The 20,052-nt window shown below is 40.0% G+C and overlaps 1 protein-coding gene across 1 annotated transcript in view; it reads right to left on the reverse strand.

The window, feature by feature from the left end:
* SHANK2 (SH3 and multiple ankyrin repeat domains 2) overlaps positions 1-20,052 on the reverse strand; it is a 260,064-nt gene that overhangs the window by 128,787 nt on the left and 111,225 nt on the right. The window contains exon 15 of the mRNA XM_059474299.1: positions 516-591. Within this exon, the coding sequence (XP_059330282.1) occupies positions 516-591 (76 nt within the window). The remainder of the gene's footprint in view (positions 1-515; positions 592-20,052) is intronic.

The raw sequence follows: 20,052 nt of genomic DNA on the forward strand, positions 1-20,052 counted from the left end.
AGCTGCAATTGGACACTCAGGAGAAAAGCATGATAATTTCAGTGTGCCACCAAAACTTCCTCAAAAAGACAACAAAAGCTAACTGAGGTTTTGTGTTTTGAAGATCATCCTTTCTACCAGCAGTCACCTGTATGTTCAAGGTATATCCATGGGGGAGAAGAACCTGCTTAAAATCATGAATTCTCCACAAATAAATAATCTGATTCCTCATTTCCAGCAGCTTCAGTTCTACTCAGCTTCCAAAGTTACTGTTCAGAACAACAAATCTCTTTCACCACTCCCAAAACAAAACAGTGAAACTCATGATTTCACTGCTCCCGAATTTTCTACACCCATCCCATATGAACAAAGAAAACTGCAATAAAAACCAATTTAAAAGTAAAATGGTACCCTCAGAAGTTCTGTTTAGTGATCTGCTTCCCTCTTCCCCTCCAAAGCCTAAACCAAAAGTAACAATTAAATAAAACCAGGGAAGGTTTTGTAAACAGATTGCAACCGAAAGGAAAAATTCTTACCTTGAAGCATCAAAGCTGTCATAGGATCCAACAGTGTAGTGTCTAAACAGCTTCTTTGTTCTATCTGCTCGTGTTTCTGCACAGAGAAAAAAGAATTTTCAATACTTCTGTATTTCTTTATATTCCCTCACAGTGAATAAATCTAGTTTCAAGGCATTTTGGAAAAAATGTTGGCTTTGGAGATATTCTTTATGGCATCAGATACATCAAGTGAATAAGGAGAACTTCTTGGAGATCATGAATCATATCATTCACAAGTTTTAAAGCTCCACTCACATTCTCAGTAGCAAAAACTTTTGTGTCCAATATTTGGGTCTTTTATAGCTAAGAGGCAAAATAGAAGAAGAAAGAATGAAAGAAGAAAAATCTGCAATAGATGTCAGAAAGGTTGGGAAAATAGCCAGAATATGCAAATCAATATTTTTTTTTGCCTAACTACAGTCTGGTCCTCCAATGAAATCACCTTTGGTTTGGCAAAGAGACATCAGAAATCAGATGGGAAATTTTCTGGTTTAGATTATGACCATCAAAGTCTCATCTGCACAGCTGAGGACTCTCCATGGAAGGACAGCCTGACACAATCCCAACAGATTTTATTGATTCTCCAGGCCAGCCAGAGCCCCCAAGGCACAGCACCTCTGTGGCACAGCTTTTAAGGGTGGTACAAATGACTGAGATTGGTGCTGTCTAATGACCAAGGGCAAGCCTGCAGAGAGAAAAAGAACCTCAGAGCAGGATGGAAGGGCTTTGAACACAGCCAAAGAGCAGGAGAAAGTCCTGGGAGGCAGACCTTGGGAGGAAGGGTGGGAAAAATGCCTATTTCCATGCTTTGACCAGTGCAGCTGACATGTAACTGGAGCATGCCCCCAGCTGGAGGCATAAATACAAATACATCCATAATACAGAGAAATTCCAGCTGGATATGCACTTGAAGGTTGCAGCTGGCTAAAAGAGTAAGAAAGTTGTTTCTTCAGAGCTGTGCAGCAATTGGCAAGGCCCAAGAAAAACAGTACTACAAAAAACCAAAAATATTTACATTTATATATATTATGTGGAGACCAGCCAGCCTCCATCCTACAGGATGGCCAGAGAGGGAGAAAATTCCTATTATAATATGAACTCTACTTGATAATTTAGTTTATTTTGTCCCTTTGTCACTCACCTACAACCTGTATTTTCTGCCTAAAAGGCCTTTCCTTTACCCAAAATTCCTGCTCCTACTGCACAAATTGCAGTCTGTTCCCCAGCAAGCAACATTCTTTTTTTCATGCCACTCTAAAAATCATAAACCTGGAGTCCACTTTGAGTTTCCCCCTGGCCTGTTCTCAGAAGTCCATCAGAAATTATTACAAGAAATAAATTATGATAAAGAACATTTTGAAATCTTAAAGCAACTGCTTGAGCCTTAAAGAGCCAGATGTTCCCCCTGCAGAATCTGTTTTCTATAGCATGATATTTCAGTGCTATAAGGAACACAAAGTGGGTGGGAGGGATGGGAAGGCACAGCAAGACAGAGAGCTTTGTTCAGCTCCTCAGGACTGCAGAGCCAGCACTCTCAGATGCAGCTTAGGTCTGCTCCCCTCTGCTTCCCCCCACTCCTCCGGGTACAGTCAGGGATTATTTGGGAAAACAGAAGCCTTGCAAGGTGCTGAACTCGAGGCTAAGTGGCAGCTTCCCAGGCTGCTGTGTTAAGCTCCCTAATTACCCTCTTTCCCTCACCTCACACAGGTCCCAGGCTGCCCTATTACACAGCACAAGCACAGACACCCAGGAGCAGGGGGGAACACCAGGAATCTGCCATCAGAATGAACTGGGACTGAAAAAGGAAAAGGATTCCATTCTCTGACTTGACAAAAGAACACAAAGAACCCATAGGCAAATGCCTAACAAATGCTGTTCTGAATTCAAGCCAAATATAGCACAGTAACACTGTTATAGATATATTTGCACCACAGGGTTAGCTCCAGGTTTCCCTGGATTTGTACCCATTCTTATGTCCCAGGTTTTCTTAAGACCAGAACTCTTTATCAGAATGCTTTGAAGCAAGTTAGGACCACCTAGCACTGACAACCCTATCATTATTTAAGAAGCTTTTACCCACAGAATCTTTTGAGGATTTCTTCTTATACTTGGTTGCAGACAGATTAGAAAGACGAGCAAGAAGATATGGACATGAAGGTCTAGAAACACATTACTTAGCAGTTTTATTTTAATAAAGTCAATTATTTCAATAATACTGCATTCTTACTGAGAGAAATATCTGTAACCACAGATGAAAAGTCACTACCTCACATTGGATCAGTTCAAAAAGTTTTTCTAAGAGGTAGAACAAAATACCAGGGTTTGCAAAAACGGTTCAGTTTCCTTTACATTGACAAAAGACAGAAACGTTGGGCTATCACTTGAAATTTTTACATCTCTTGAGAAGCCCATATTTTACCAGAGTAAATACCATAAGAACACAACATTTTTTTTCCTGGTCCATTTTCCATTGAAGCCTGTGGAACTGCAGCAGAAATAAGCTGTGTGCCCTTGGCAATAGTGGCAATCAAAATAATAAAGCTCCAGCTGTTGCTTTATTAGAATCATTTATTGTTGCAGACATCTCAGTAAGCAACAGGCTCAAACCCTGCCCTTCCAGAATGTCATTTATAGAGTTCAAAGAGGGGTGAGCACTGAGAAAGTGCAGGTGGAAAACATTTCCTCCTTTCTCTACCTCAGAAGCAGTGAGGGCTTTCCTCCAAATAAACATAGGACTTTGTGTAGATTCTCAGTCTCATAAGTGACCACAGGACTCCAAGAGATCTTGCAGACATTATCAAAAGCTGAAAGATCACTGCTATGAAGAGCAAGAGATAAGTTTTGGACTCTAAACCACTCCTATTAGGCCACACATGCCCTATTTCAGCCCACATCACAATTGTGAGCCTGTTCCAGCAGCCAGCCCGACTCCCACCCTGACACTCCTGCTTGGACTAGGCTGCTCACATATTTGATATTGCTTTGGAAGGTAAAGCACTAGGAGGGGTGTAGCAATGTATTGACAAGGTCTAGGCCACTGTGTGCCCCAGCAAACCCTTCCTAGCTATTCTCATCAACACTCTCTGGAATTCATCAAGGTTACTAAGACATGAATTGTGCTAAATTAAAAAAGAAGAGGCTGAGAAACAGAATACCAAGACCAGAAGAACTAGATAAGAGAGACAGAGAACTAGACAACAGAGAGCTGTGAAACAGCTGGACTGAAACCAATCACATACTCTGTGATTGAAGAAGTGCATGCAGAACACATGAACAAGATAGAGACATCAGTCAAGAGATGCGTGATCAGCGTGTGCAGTAAAGTTAGAATGTATAAACAAGTACATAATATAAACAATAAACAGTTTCTACTTAATCATATTAGTTAGTTATCCAAGAGTCCCGATTTCCACAGAGGGGGAAAAATCCCAAAGCAACTGTCTCCACTCCTTGTCCCCTCCCTGCTGCTCCTCGCAGGGCATTTCGGTGCCGTGTTTCCAAGGAAACCGCGCAGGATGCTCTGCCAGCAGGGATGCTGCCAGAGCTGCCAGCACTCTAGGAAAGGTTCTGAGCCACCAGCATGGCCACAGGATGAACAGAGGAAACAGGAGTGCAACAGCCAGAATTTGTGCTGTGATACTAGGAGGCAAGAGAGAAGCAGGCTCTCCCTAGATACCACTGGCATTTTTATCCCCACCCCAAAACATGCAGCTTTTCCTTCTGCCTTCCCTCTTCCCCAGTGACAGCCCTGGGAGATGTTTCACTCCCAACAGACATTTATAGATGCTCTCTGCCAGAGCACAGCTCTCTGCAGGTACAACACCCAAAACACTGGCAGAGTTAAAGGCCCTCTCTCTGCACCTTCCCCTTCCTGGGGGAAAAACCCTTTCCCAGCCATTTATGCTGGGGGTTAGACCAGGAGTTATTCAAAGATGAGGAAAGATAAAATCAGCAGATATTCACTATTCAAGGACACTTGTGCTGGTTTGCAACAACACAGGGCCCCTATCTTAAGAGTTTTTCCTTAAATTGATCCAAACTTGGCCATGAGAAAAAGTTCATGGGATTGAAAACACCACTAAGAAGAGCACGAATTATTCTATCCCAAGTACGTTGCCATCTTATTGCAGGGGTTCCATACTGTTGTCTCCTTATCACAACAGTTTCACACCTTCTTGGTGTTTCTCATGGACAGCTCCTCAGAGCACTGACTCCTCCTTCTTCACAAAGCAGCCAACTGACTCCAGTTCCTCTCTCACCCAGCCACCCCACTCTTTTATAGCATCTTCTTCTCATTGGGTACAGCCGTGGCCTGGTAAAGTCGGGCCTGCTCCTAATCTTTGATAATTGGCCCAGCTGAAACTCCTTAGGGGTGAGATTACTTTCTGCACTATCTTTATTTTCTTATATTCTATCCCCCTACACCATGTATATCCAAAATCTCTGCCATACTAAATGATGCTCTAGAAAATAATCACATTAAAAGATAAAAATATTCTTCATACCACAAACTATGAAGTCTAAGTAACTTATTTTACTTATTCCTGTTTCTCGTCAGAAAATGGAGATATATCAAAACTAGATTGTCTATTAGATATGGTAAATTAAAATGGTGATAAGTGAGAAGATTTTTCCAGCCTATGATATAATTGTTTTACAAGACATTTCTTATTGCTTTCTTTGAGCATTTCATTTGAGCCATAGGAAAGATGAAGTTCAGGGATCCTCCTCCAAATCACACAGAGCAAAATTATGGATTCTAAAAATGTCCCAAAAATGGGATGAAGAAATAGAAATGGAGAATTTCCCTATTACTTGTTTGATCATTGATTCTGATAAAGGGTTATAAAAACTCATGAAAGTGAGATCTGCAGGTATGTACCGCCCAAGAATTCAGAAGAAACTACAATTATCTTTTTCACATCTTTGCAAATTGGTGGTAAAAAACATTGATGCTTCATTTGAAGGGATAAACTGTGAGGACCAAGAGAAAAGAAGCATATGATGAAGGCATTATAAATGGTAAATTAATGAAAACCTTTAATTCATGGCTCACTTTCTTCTCTTTCAGTTTGTGGATGTTTTGGGGTTTTTTTTAAGTCCTAGTGTTTAGTTGATGTGATGTTTTCAACCAATTTTTTTTTCAGTTAAAGCCAAGAAATAGCAAATCTTATGTGGTTTTTGAAGTTTTTCAGATTTGAGAATAAGCATAAAAATGTCTCAAGGACAACTTGAGTGGAATAGCAAATCCTTGGACATTCTTCTGCCTTTCCTTTTTTTCCCCCCCCTACTAAATCTTATTTTCAGAAAAAGAAAGGAAGACAGTGTTGATTCCCTCCTTCATCCTTAGAGGAAGATTAGCTAGAATACAGTGAATTCTTTTACCCACAAAGGATGCTGAAATGGCTGATCAATGGAGTGAATCAGCAAGTTTGTTTGCAAGGGAAACCTTAAAACTGAAAAATACAACCTGGACCTGCTGGAGAGGCAGTTATGGAAGAACAATGTTCCCCGTGTCATCAGTTTTCCCTTTCATTTAAAAAAAAGATTACTTACACCTGAAAAATAAAACCCCAGCAAGTAGTTGTGCAAAGCATTTGCTTCTTACTGGCCTAACAACTTTACCAGCTCTTAGTACAATTGTGGGATTCTGCAGCTCTTCCCTCATTTGCAGAATATTTTCAAAACGTGGTAATGGTTGCATGATCTCACCCTGAGTTCTCCTCTTGGGTTTCTGAGGGTCTCCACTCCCTCTGCCTCTCATTTCCAACCCATCCATGGCAGCTCTGTGCCCATGGCCTCAGCTACTGCAAAGGATTAAGCCACTCTGTCTGGGACAGGCACAGACACAGCCCTGGGTGGTCTCATAAAAGGAAATTCATCAGCAGAGGACAGATTTTTCCCCCTCTTTGCTTTACAGAGTTAAATGCATCTTAAAGCAAAAGAGTGAAGAACTCATAAAAAGCTGGATGCTGGCCTTAGAGTTTCTAGCAGCTGAATATGGCTTTGGTCCACGTGCACCTAGTTTGATCTTTGCTGAAATACCCAGCTTTTACCAAGTCAGGCCAAAACTTGTGGCCTGACAATATGTGTATCTGCCTCATAAGAACCAGCTCTCCACGTCAACCCCAAAGTGCTCCTGCACACATAAATAAAGGCATCTTGTTTTTCAGATTCAGGGAGAACAAAGAAGTCTTGATGAGCTGCCTGCTGGCACTGTCATCTGTTGCAAATGTTATTTATCCTGAAGGTCAGGGTGGTTTGTTCACTTGCAAAGCTCAGGTGGTGTAATGTTCCAGCTCCTTAGAGCTGACTCAGGGTATGAATGTTTTTAATCATAACACCGTATTTCACATTTTTCATCCTCCCAGCAAATAGTTCAAATATTGCCTGCAAATATCAGTGTTCTTACTGATGGCAGCAGCATAACCCAGAATAATGGCCTGTAGCAAAGGGTAGGTGCCAGGTGAAACCTGGCTTAATGACTGCCTTGACAGAGAGTTTGCATTAAATTTAGGGAAATTCCATTAGAGGTTTGTGAAGGAGCTCTGCAGTTGCTTGTGTGGCAGGAGCTGTGGTCTGCTCAGCATGACAGGGATTGTTCCTACCTGAGACATGTTTACAGCCCCACAAAGACAACCAACTGCTTGGGAGAAGGTCATTGAGCACTCTGAGTTGGAAAGAACAGATGGGGAATTATTTTGGGCTGAGTAAGGAAAAACAGGCCCTGGAAAGCCATTCTTCTATTCAATTTCAAAAATCATTAATTTTCATGTACAGCAAGTTTCAGCAAGAGTTATTATGGACTTTTATCATCAATGGTGATACAAATGTTTCCCCTCAATTTCCTCCCTTACAAGAAGCTCCATTCAAGTCTAAATCTTCACCAGCTGTACTCAGGATCAATGATCTGTCAAATTCTCTGCCTTCAATAATAGATAAAATTTTGAATACATAAGAAGCTGCTGAACATGGGAAATACGTGGGAAGTTCCTAGAACCTCACCATCTTTTTCACCATAGCACTGCCTCTTGTTTTTCCTCTGCCTTGATTGTGCGTGTGGACTCCTCAATCTGATTTTCACTGTGGATAGCACAGTGAAAATGACCAAACCCAACAACAGAGGAACACTTCACAACTTCCACTGTAAGGGCCTCAGAATAACTTCTAATTTAATGGTATAACTCCAATCACAGCAAACAAATAGCTCAGAGCAGGATGGTGCTGAGCAATCTGATACCCAGGTTTACACAGGACCAGGGAGGGGAAGATGAGGGTGGAACAGGGAACTGTGGATGTGGAAGTGCCCTGCTCACCAGGAAGAATTCCTGCCTTGCCATGCTGTTGCAAGTGTCTAAAATATAACATTCAACTACAAATCCAAAAATGCAAAAGAAAAATTACTAAAAACACCACATCACTTTTAGCAGGAGTACCAGACTTTAGCAACTGAACTTGTGGTGCTGTATCAGAACATATAGATATGGTTAGGTATAGATGTAATAAAATAAATAACATATATAAAAAATCAAAATCATTTATAGATATGGTTAGATGTACTTTGCATTGATGACTGCCAAGGAACACATGATTCAGAGCCAGGCCACAGGATAATTAATTTTCAAACAGAAGAAGCTATTACCATTGGTTTGAGAGCTTACTCCTAGAGAACCTACACCAGTACTCCAAATAATTAGGATGATTGCAGCAGGAAAGGTGCCAAATCCAAGAATATTCCTACCTTTTAAAAAGGATGGTACACACTTGTCCTTACAGCATTGTGTAGACACATAAGGGCAATTACTTTAAATGAATGCATTTGAAAATCCATGTTGCAACCTTAAACACTTCTGAAATTAGAAAAAAAATGCTGAGAATGCTGAGAATCAAGTTTTCTAAGAAAGCACTAAAAATCAGATATTATATGTTAGGCAGTGCGTATAAAGATTGCACCAGATATTGAGGAAAGCAACAGTACTGTGCAAAGTCTTTAGAAGCAATTATATTTTCCATGGAAAATGTAATTTGATGGAGGTCCTATAAAACCTTTCCATTCCTGCCACTAGCACTTCAAAACTCAGTGATCCTTCATTAAAGCTCTGCACAACACCTCCAAAATGAGCTTCATTCTTGGACTTGGACTTTCCAGCCAGTTTCTCACCAGCTTACCTGGGGTTTGGGTGCTTCTGCATCATCACAGAGAAAAACACCCAGACATTTCATTTCAAAATGTACTCCTTCAACCACACTCAAAAAGTTGAAGCCTATCAAGGAATGCAGGATTTGACAAGCGCTCCAGATTGCTACACAAAACATTGCTGCTACACAAAACGCCCTTTGCAACAAAAACCCCAAACCAAGCTGACCACAAGCAAGCAAGCCTTATTTTACACCAGGCTCAAAGCCCACATCCCTTCAGCTCCATGCTGTACCAGGAGGGTTTTTTTTTCCCTGCTGCAAGTTTCCATGGAAATGCATCAGTCACTAATCTAAATAAGTGCGGCTGAAGGACGCCTGAAAACCTGGAGCAATTACGCATGCCATTAGAGGAACAGAATATGATTCAGCCCAGCTATTAGAAATGTGCCACAGCTATCATTTCTATATTTTGTTGCAGTGTTCTAAAAACAATACTGCTTTATATATTTTTTTTAAACCCACTCTTTTGCTGCTTATGAGAGGGACAAAAAAAAAAAACCCAGAAAATGCAGTGAAAATACTTCTCACGTAACAAGCACACAATGAAGTCAGACAGTAAATGTTGCAAAACACAAACAGAGGTGATGCCACACATTTGTTTTGCCATGAAAATCCACAGGACCTGAAAACGTCTCTCTGGTCAAAGAGACTTCACTTGAGTCATTTTGATGAGTAATAAGCCAGTGAAAGCTTTGATTTGCATTAAAGGGCTAATGAGCCTTAAAACAATTGATGTGAATATAATTTCTGATCAATACAATAGCAGACATCCATGTGCAACCACAGCACACAGCTCAGGCACAGCTGGGTCTCTACTGATCATAGAGCTACAGGATCATGGAATCATTACAGTTGGAAAGGCCCTCTGAGATCACTGAGTAAAACTGTTATCCCAGCACTGCCAGGGCCACCACTAAGCCATGTCTGTCCCCAGGTGCCACATCCACGTGGCTGTTAAATATCTCGGGCTCCACCAATGCCTGGAAACTCTTCCCATGAATAAATTCTTCCTAATATCCAAACTGAACCTACCCTGGCGCTACTTGAGGCTGTTTCTTCTTGTCCTGTCCCTGTTCCCTGGGAGCAGATCCTGATCCCACCTGGCTGGCCCCTCCTGTGGGGGCCAGAAGGTCCCCGTGGAGCCTCCTTTTCCCCAGCTTGAACCATCCCCCCCTCACCAAGCTCCTTCGGGCACTTCTGATACTCCAGACCTTTCCCAAGCCCCATTCCCACTGCTTTGGACTCAACCTCACATCCCACAGGAAAATTCCTACCTCACATCCCACAGGAAAATTTCAAAAGCTGTGGAACAGGGACTGTGCTAGTGATTCTGAACAAATGTTTTTAGAGTTATTTCAGACTATCTGAACTTGGTGTTACCACCCTGTTATTTTTCCAGTCCCCCTTACTTTTGAAGAATGAGCCGATAAAACACTGAAAAAACCACAGCTTTCAAATTCTAATGACAATTTTGTCAAATTCTGCTTGACTGTGTCACATTTTGCAGAAAATGTCTCCCAAGTGGTTGGCATTCCATATAAAAAAAGGAGGTGGCTGAATGAACAGTGCTGCTCCAAAGTCTGGAGCACACACTGGAGATGGGCTGTCTGTGCTACCTGTGTGTACACCAGCCATGGGCAACCCCCGTGCCAAATCTACTTGAAATTAATGCAATTTCTGCCAACAGACATTGCAATTAGACCTCAAACAGGAGAAACTGAGGAGGAGGAAACACATTTGTGCAGGAAAAGGCCTCTCAAATGATTAATGTGGTATTTCTAGACTGCAGCTGAGCACTCTCCATCTATACTGGGAACATCTACTAAAGGAAGCACTCAGGAGTCTGAGAACTGGAGGTTTTACCTGCCTGGGGCTCTCCTTGCTGAAACCAAGCTACCACTGGAAATAAAGTCTAATTAATTAGATTCAAATTCATAGACTGTAAAAACCAAAACAAGGCAGGCAAAAAGCAGAGGAGACATAAGTAGACATTAAGAACACTAAAAGATCATACTAAAAATCAGCCTGAAATATATATATATATATATAATATATTATCCTTTCTGTTAGCTTCTGGTTTGTTAGTTCTTACAATTTCACCTAATGCCTTTTCTTCATCTGCTGAAGTCTTCACAAAAAGGAGCAGAAAGTAGGTCTTCCTTTTCAAATCTGACAATCTTTTATCTACACCTCAAGCCAGGCCCTTTCAAGTTTCATTTTTCACCACTTAGTTGACTCTAGATTAAGGATTTATTTTAAATGTGACAGTAACATTGTTTTCAAAGTTAAGATTTTTGAGTTCTTCTATGACAGAAACTGAAGAAGTTTTATTTATAATACACTTTGAAACTCATGAATGGATCACTAGAAAATTAGATGGCTTTTAATTGTGCACTGCTTAAATTGAAGGGCGGTTTGTCTTGTTTTCCCCCAAATCCAGTGAAGGTTTAAAAAACCTAGTATATTACACATTTTTTGAATAATATCCGAACATGCACTTGTAGCAATGCAAGTGTTACAAAAATTAATCAAAATTCAAATCATGCAATTAGGATGAAATTGCCTAAATAGAATTGAAAATCAACCCTGAAATGGATCACATAAAAGACCAGATTATTGCTGAGGGTCAACATTCATGAAATTTCTCCTCAGAAAAGCTTTGCAATTCAGAAAATGAGGTACCTGAGGCACAGGGAGTGCAAACAGCCTCCCAGAGACCACAGCAAACACCGAAGGCAGGCAATAAACCTGGATTAAAGTCATGCAGCTGAAAAAGCACCTGAGCTTTAAGCTTGTAAATTCAATGATAAAAATGTACATTTGTTTGATTGTTACAGAAATGTCAAAACCCATTTCCAAGGTGCCCAAAGGTTACAAAAGCAGGAATGGCAAAATAAACTTGTAATTTCTAGATGTTTTCCGCAAGCCTAAATTACTAATTCTTGGAAGCAAGCGGTGATATGGAAATGGATTCTCCTAAGACTGACATATTCCTGAAACTCCACTATGTGCCCAGCTTAATGCCTATAAACTAATAAGAAAAAAGGAATCATGCTGCATCTTTGTACTTATGAGATTTGTAAAATGTTATAACTGAAGAAATCAAATAATCTGGGTGCTATTTAAAGAGAAATTATGTAAAAAGCTTGAACTTCTCAACTGACATACAAAACCTCCCAAAATCACTCTCAAACTTGCAAAGTGAAAATGTAAAAATACAGCCTTGACCTGATAGAAGCTTTTATATTGTGGACTTTGTGACCTCTCAGATTTGAATGGAAAAAGGCAAATAAAGAGAAGTGGGAGAGATTTTTAATTTGAGAATTTTTGTTTTGCAAAAAAAAAAACAAAACCAAAAAGTGTCTCAAAGATGGGATGCACTTAATTGAGATCTCTACTTAGCAGGTTTATTCCTTTCTAAAAATGTAATTGAGTGTATTAAGCCCACCTGGATTAGCCATCTCTCTGTGCTTGATAATCACATTCCCACCTTCTCCTCCTGCTCCCTCTCCTTTATCTCCTTCTCACATATAAATTGCATCTCAGCATATCCAAACTTAATCCACAAAGAGGCCATGCAAATCTAATCCTCCAAATATATCATTAAAAAATCCCATTTCATTATTTACCCTAATCCTGCACACAGACAACACAAGACATAATCACCTCCCAGTGACAATGACTTGCACAGCTTGAAGAGTTCTTTGGACACAGGAAGTTCCCACTGGTTAAACAATCACTCATGCATCACTGTCTAATTACTCTTCACAGGACTGCTAGGGCACCTCAATTTATTGTCGTACACCACCACCATTTCAGGAGAAAATGGACAAAACTGCTTTTAGATAATCTCCTTCCTCATCACATAACTTGAACTTGACAACTTGTCACCTCAAGAACATCATAACGTCAAAATTTTAAGATGATATTGTTTAAAAGAAGAGGCCTCATCTAGAAGTGGGTAACAGGAATGTGGCAGATAAAGGTAGATTTGCTATTCACAGTGTGGGATTTAGAGTTAACTGCAGTTCTGCCAGCTTTAGATGTATTTTGATTTGCTTTGTTGGCCTGTAATCACAAAAATCAATTGCAATGTTGTGTGTTGACAGCAGCAGCCCAGCTCCACTGAGGTGTTTTCAGTACTGGGAATCAGGGTGCTCCTCCCAGAACCAAAATATGAATAACACTGATTTTTTGAAGATTTTTCTCCACAAAATGTCATAAACTGAAATACTGCTGGCACACATCAATTTCTAATCCTGTCTCTAGATACAAAACACTCAAAATAGGTAGGAACTAAAACAACCTGCCTTCCACCCAGGGGTATTATAGGTAAAACCATCAATCCATTTTAACAGTGTTTACTTTACTAAAAACACTTTAAAGATCTGAGGGGTTCTTTTTCCCCCAGATGTTGTGCTAAATGCCATCTGCTTTATTCCTGGAGGAATAAATGCCACGATACGTTTTGCATTGAGATAAAGCGAAGCAGGGTGGTCATTAGCCAAAAAAATCAGAGAAATGAAGAGTTTCCTGAATACATAATTAGGGATCTAATGAAATGGACTTCTTCAGCCAAAAAGTCAGGAGATTAGAAAGCAGAGAAAGGCAAAAAAAAAAAAAAAGGCTTCATCAGCTTTGGGGAAAGTACAAAATTTAGAGAGGAGAAAAGCACCCTCTAAATTATATAAATTGAATGTAATTTAAATGTATATTTTTGATTGATGAAAAATCCCAGAGGACACTTCCCAGGCCAAAGTCTCTCCTGTTTTATTTTGATTCTATTTTCGAAACTATACTTATGGATCTATTTTCTTTCCTTCCATTATCAGAGCTAAGAAATACTTTTCCAAACTAAACTTTGATCGAAATTTTGCTCACTGGAATTTTTGCTCCACTGCACAAATCAACATTTCAAGCTGCCCTCCTCTGTAAAGGCATTTACTAAAGACATTTTAGCAAACTACCACGCAGACCTAACTTTTGGCATTCTCAATATCCTGAAGCAGCAAGAACCACTTGGAATAAGCAACAGCAATTAGAGATGATGAGATCTCCTGTCATATCCACACATCAATCTGGAAGCAGAATTTAGCTCAAGATTTATTCAGCTCTGCATTCTGCAGCTGCAGCCACAGACACAACCTCAGAATGTGATTCCTCCCCTGATCACAAGCGAGGTTACAGACACTGGGAAGCCCAAAATGATGCCTTTGATCACCAGAGACGTCAAAGACACTCCCAAGATAATAGAAGGTGATTTTGTGTTATTTCTGCCCAGTCAAGCACAGCAGTGATAAGGTGATATCCCATTCCAATCTGTTTCATGGTTTCACCCAGTCAAAGCTTGTGTCACTTTCTTCCACACTTTTTTAAAGGATTTCTGCAGCAGCTCTTCATTTGCAGAGTTATTTGCCCACTGCACAACATCCTGCATGGCCATTAAGTAGCTATTAGAGTTGTGTACTTTACTTTGGCATTTATGTTGCACATAAAAAGATTAAAGGACCATCAACCACTCTCTTTTCATTTAATTATTTCTACTCCACTGACTGTATTTCCAGTACATTATGCAAAGTGATGGAATCCTACTACATTTAAAAACATATTTATTGCTAGTGGACAAGACTATAAAAAAATAACACACAACTGTTTATTTTACACCACTACAATACAGATTTGCTCTGAGTGCTTCCCAGCACACAAGAGTTTTCTCTGATTATCTCTTCCATGATTTGTCACACATATACAATCTATAACTGGGTAAAACCCACAGAAGTCATCCACTCACACCTTCACACACAGAAGCTGTTGGAAACAACTGCAGCAGCAAAGTTCATGTGAATTCTCACTTTTACACCATCCCTCTGGTATAAGACATTTATTCAACATTTACTCATTTCTCCCAGACATTCTTTGGCCTCATCCTCAGTGGCTCCTTGGAAATAGTTGTATTTTTGCCACATTTTCTCCAAAGACACAGGAGAAGGACAAGCCACAGTCACTGTCAAAAAATCCTGAATGTTATCAAAATCTCCCTTCAACCTGCCCATACTTGAGCCCCTGTGTGTCCACTAACACTGTTAGAGCACCTTAAGCAGCTTATCAGAGCTTTTTGCCTCTGACACCTTCTGTGTTTCAGGAAAACAAGCAACTCCCTTGGCTTTATTTTTAAAAAAGTGTCTCCGAGTGCACTCCATTCACACAAGGGGGAGTGATCGTAGGCTCCTTGAAAGGGGCTGGGAGTGAAGCAAACAGGAGGGAAGAAGGCAACAGGAGTTATATTTAACAGGTTTAGAACTCACACTCTTCTACACCAATAAAGCTCTGCCTTTTTTTATTTTAAATGAACGTATTTTTGTGCTATTACTTTTCAAATAGTTTGCATGTCACAGTTGAGACACCCATGATACACAGAGTATCACCACACAATTTCAGAAAGCATCAACCCACCCAGAGTAACACCTCACCACAGCAGAAGGCTCCAGGTCGGGCCCATCCAGAGTAACATCCTCTCACCTGAGAAGGCTGCAGGGGTCTGCCCTTCCTGTTCCTTAGCCTCAACCTTTCATCCCCTCCTGTTGATGCCCTGCCCCTGTGTGCCCTCTGCTCCCTTTGGGGTTGCTCAGTGCCCCTGGGCACTCCCTGGCTCATTGCTGTCAGTGCTGCTCACCTGCTGCTCACAGCTGCAGCCAATTTAGGGATGAAAACTCAGCCCAGCCCCACTCCCAATCACCACAAACTGTGTGCCTAAATTTGCACACTGCTGGGGCAACAAATCTGCCCTGTAGGTAAGATAAAAAACCAGCATCTGTTCCCTGCCATGACAAACGAGAGAACTGAATCAATGGGAGGTCTCTTATACTGCTGACAAGGAGCATCATGGATACAAATCCAAGGGAAAGGGAAACAGGCAGCTGACACCATTGCCAAAGGATTCAACTTCTTTGGGAAGAGTGCAAGAGGAGATTTTTAACAGCACAGGCCATTTATTGAGTGAGAACAGTGATTCCTGTTCTAAGGATCATCCTATAAGGAATTCAGATGAAAACACTGGGTAATGTGTGAGTGACAGATCCTTCCTGTTGTGTGAGAAGCAAGAAAATAAAAAAAAGAAAAAGAAAAAGAACCAAAACAAGCTCTAGACATACAGACAATCATTTGGGAGAAGTCTGCAAGAAGAACTTTTCTCAAATACATTTAGAAAGTTATTATCACAATTTTACAGAACAGCTACAGATAGGAAAAATAAAGTGTCAATAGCTTGGAGGACTCTAAATAAAAATGCAAGCCATCCTGACTTTGGTTGACATGGAAATGTTTAATAAACACTTTATTGCATTCACATCCCATCTCTGATAGTCACGCTGTATCTTCTTTGGTTTAAGAGGACTGCCACCTACTGAATTACCCTCACCTTCAGCTGGTTTTAGGAAAGAGATCAATATTACCTTCAAATCAAGAGAATTTGGATGGCAGCTTTTATGTTTTTCTATGTAAAAATATAAAAAGGTATCTTAATATGTAAGGATTAGAGTGCTGGACACATTCTTCTTTGCTGCAGAAGTTGTTTTGGTTTTAACCTGGAAATCCTTGCTGGTATCTGATGAATGGTTGCTTTCAGTTTTAAGTGTTTTCAAGGTATGATTTTATCTGGAATATTTCCAAGTGATTGACCATCATCTGTAAGGAGTGTGGAAAAAAACCCCACAAATGACAGATTCCTAGATCTGCATTCATACACAATCCAAAAATTTCCACAAATATTACCTAGAAAAGTATTGCAAAATGTTTACACATAATAGAATTCAAGAGAAACCCCACTGCTCAGAAAGTACAAAAAAATACAGAAAAAGTTTCCTTCCCCACCATCTCCTGCTGCCTGGGCATGTCCTTTCTTAGGTTTTTATACCCAGGCAGAAATAAGAGTGAACTGAAACGAGGCTGAGCACAAATGAAATGTTAGAGATGATTTTTTCCCTAAATTCTATACCCAAAGATGCCATCTAGTGACCACCTCCTGAATGCAGGGCCAGCTCCCGAAAACGCAGCTCAGAGCCCACGTTACACACCAGCTGAGGGGCATGTCCATCGCTGTGTGCGTGAGAGAAGCAGAAGGGTGACATCCTTAGCCAGGGGGGTTTTATTCACGGACATTCCTTTGTCACTGTCACATTTTCTGGAAAAATCCCCTTGCCCAGGATTCTTCTCCTGGGAAGCTGAGAAACCTCAGAGAAAAATGAAAATAATAATTATCTGATTGCTTCTAGTGTGCTTTGCTGCTTTGGAATGTGGTTTGGAGATTGTTTGTCCAGCATGTGAATTGTTTTTACTTGATGACAATCACCATCCAGCTGTGTTGGGAACTCTGAGGAGTCAGCCATGAGTTTTTAAGTAGTTCAACCTTCTGTCTGTATCCTTTCTCTATTCTTTAGTATAGATTAGTACAGCATTCTTTAATATAATATAATATCATAAAATATTAAATTAGCCTTCTAAGAACATGGAGTCAGATTCACCAATTCGTCATCCCACATCTGTCACTCCTTGCGTGCTCCAATCTCTCCATTCCGGCTGTCCCAAGAACATTTCTGGCAGACTCTGTGTGCATCCCCAAACAGCACAACACAGACATTCACTGTTCCCCACCATTTCCTAGCCAGGGAAGGTCCTGTCTGCTCTTGCTACCCATACATATTAATTTTGATTTACTTGGAAAAAAGTTATTTTTGGCTGGCAGACGACAGGATCAGAGCACAGGCTCTGGCAGCACTCAGAACAAGGCTGGGAGAGAAGGATGCTAATCCTGAATTTTGGTGAGCCAGGAATGTGGGACCAAGTCAAAGAAAAACACCTCACTAGGGACGGCTCTCTGGAAAATTTGAGCCCAGTCTGACAGCCAAGAGAAACTCCTCCAAAGCCCTGGCACCCTTGATGATATTGGCTGTTAGGAAATGTAGGAAAAGCTTTTGCACAGTAACAGGTGCAGGGTGGTGACCTTATCCTGAATTTAAACAAGGCCCACACAAGAGCTGTACACACACAGAGCATCCAGACATCAAATCAGAGAGTGAGATTCAAGTTTGGATTGTATCTTTTTAAAATTCTGCTGCTGTAGGGCAGGGTAATTGATTTTCTGTAAGGAAAAAGGTGCAATCAGCACGTTCAGGATGTAGGAAGGCTTTTGAATATTGATACCCCAGATAAAGATACCAGGGCAGTCCAATTTATTGAGCTTCCAAACAGATGCTTGGGGTTTTAGGATACTAATGGAATGAATTGATTTGTGTAACACAATATATTAACTTCAAGAAACCCTGACTTAAACATTGTCATCAAACCATTAGATGGCTCATCAAATGCATTTAATCAAAATTCAGAATATGTTCTTGTTTCTGAGATGCTGAAAAACATTAAGCACCAGGTCATGTATTATGCACATTTGGAAGATGGTCTATAGGGTATCTTTTACTTTTTTTGCTTTAGAATAGCTCAGCAAGAAAATCAGGGGAAAAACCAACAAGGAAGAGAAAAATCAATACAAATCATTGGTGTTTTCATATTCATGTGAAAGTCTGATCATGTAAGCAAAATTAATATTGCAAAATAAGTTAAAACCTGATTTAGGGCATCAAAAATTAATGCTTCAAATATACATGGTAAGTACACACATCACAGGAGGAAAAACACAATATTATATACTGCAGGTTTCAGAAAAAAACCTTTTAAATGTATCTCTGCAAGACCAAGACTTTCCTCAAAAAAAACCACAAAAAATAAAAACAAACAAAAAACCCTTTAAAAACAGTGTACCTTTAAAATTAAACCTGTAAAAGTATCTTCTATCAGCAGTGATGCAATTTTAAGTGTCCTAATGCTTTGAAGCAGCCACATTTCAACAAAAATGCAGAAAATAGCCCCAGAAAAACAACCAGTTTCCAGGAGATCATTGGTCTCTTACATTTATGAATAGCAATAATGTTACATCATAACTCTTCATATGTGTTTGGGAAAACATTAAACTCTCATAAACTCTCACATATTTTAGGGGGTGAGTGAAATGGGTTCCTTATTTTCATGCTCCTTCAAGCAACATATTTGCAACCTTTACTTTAAAGCTTGACTACAGGAGACTAAATGGACAAATTTAATTTACTCTAAAGGTATGAAGTTAGAATAGATTAAAAAAAAAAAAAAAGAGAGAATGACAGGGATTGTAGCAGTTTAAATTCACACCTGCAGTTCAAACTACTTTTCAAGCCAATCACAACCTTTTAGTGACCCAACACTCTTGGTCATCCCAGTCTGTGTCTGCCAAACCTGATAGGGCTGGGTGTGGGCATGCCAGCCTGGGAATTAAATAATATTCAGGCATTAATCACTTCAAGCTGATTGATTTCCATTCAAAACTTTCTGTTGTTGTGGTCAGTGTGGTTTCTCTGTGCTTTGAAGTGAGAGCTGACAATCAAACCATAAATCTGCTCCTTAGTGACAGGCTGCAAACTCCAGAGTCTGCACTATAAAAGGATTTTTCAGAGTTAAGTTCTGGTTTAAAACACAAAACAACCACTGTTCCCCAAATGCTTTCCAGAACAGGATTCCAGCCATCAGGGATAAGTGGTATTTGAAGCATACCCATTTCAGTGCCCGAGTAATCTGTTTGAGCCATCTGAAACAGGAGGATTATTAAGGGAAAATCCTTGTCAGGGTGAATCCTGTTAGGAAGCCCAGATCCTGTTCCCTGTGTGCATGGCAGTACCTGTGATCCTGCTGCCAACTATTTTCCTTCTATTCTACCAACATCTTGGACTATTGGAGGCTTTTTCAAGCTTGTCCCTCATAAATGACACGACAACTTGAAATTTATCCCTGCTTATAGTTGTACTGGAAAACACTGGGAGAATCCCAAAATTACATGTGCTTAATGACATATGAAACACTTCATCAATATTGTTTCCATATAACACAACCTAAGAAACTGGACAGTGTTTTTTAAGGAAAATTCTTAATAACGTTTGATTCTGAGCAGATCTGATGGTAGATTTTACATGTTGCCTTATTTGTAACTCGGGTCAATCCAAAAGAAGGATAATCAAGTATTTACTGATTCTTTACCTTTAAAAGATTCAGTAATACATCTTAAATTGGATCAAAACAGCCTTGCAAGAACTTTCTGAAGTGCTTGGCTGATTAACTTAAGTATTTCCACTTAACTTTTAAATGTGATGAGTTGCAGCATCCTCCAAAGTAAGGTCAGCACTTCAAAAAATTCTAAATATTTAGTTTTGAACAAGAATATTTATGATACATTTCAGTC

This window comes from Ammospiza nelsoni, chromosome 6 (assembly GCF_027579445.1).
Source record: "Ammospiza nelsoni isolate bAmmNel1 chromosome 6, bAmmNel1.pri, whole genome shotgun sequence".
Taxonomy (NCBI): Eukaryota; Metazoa; Chordata; class Aves; order Passeriformes; family Passerellidae; genus Ammospiza; species Ammospiza nelsoni.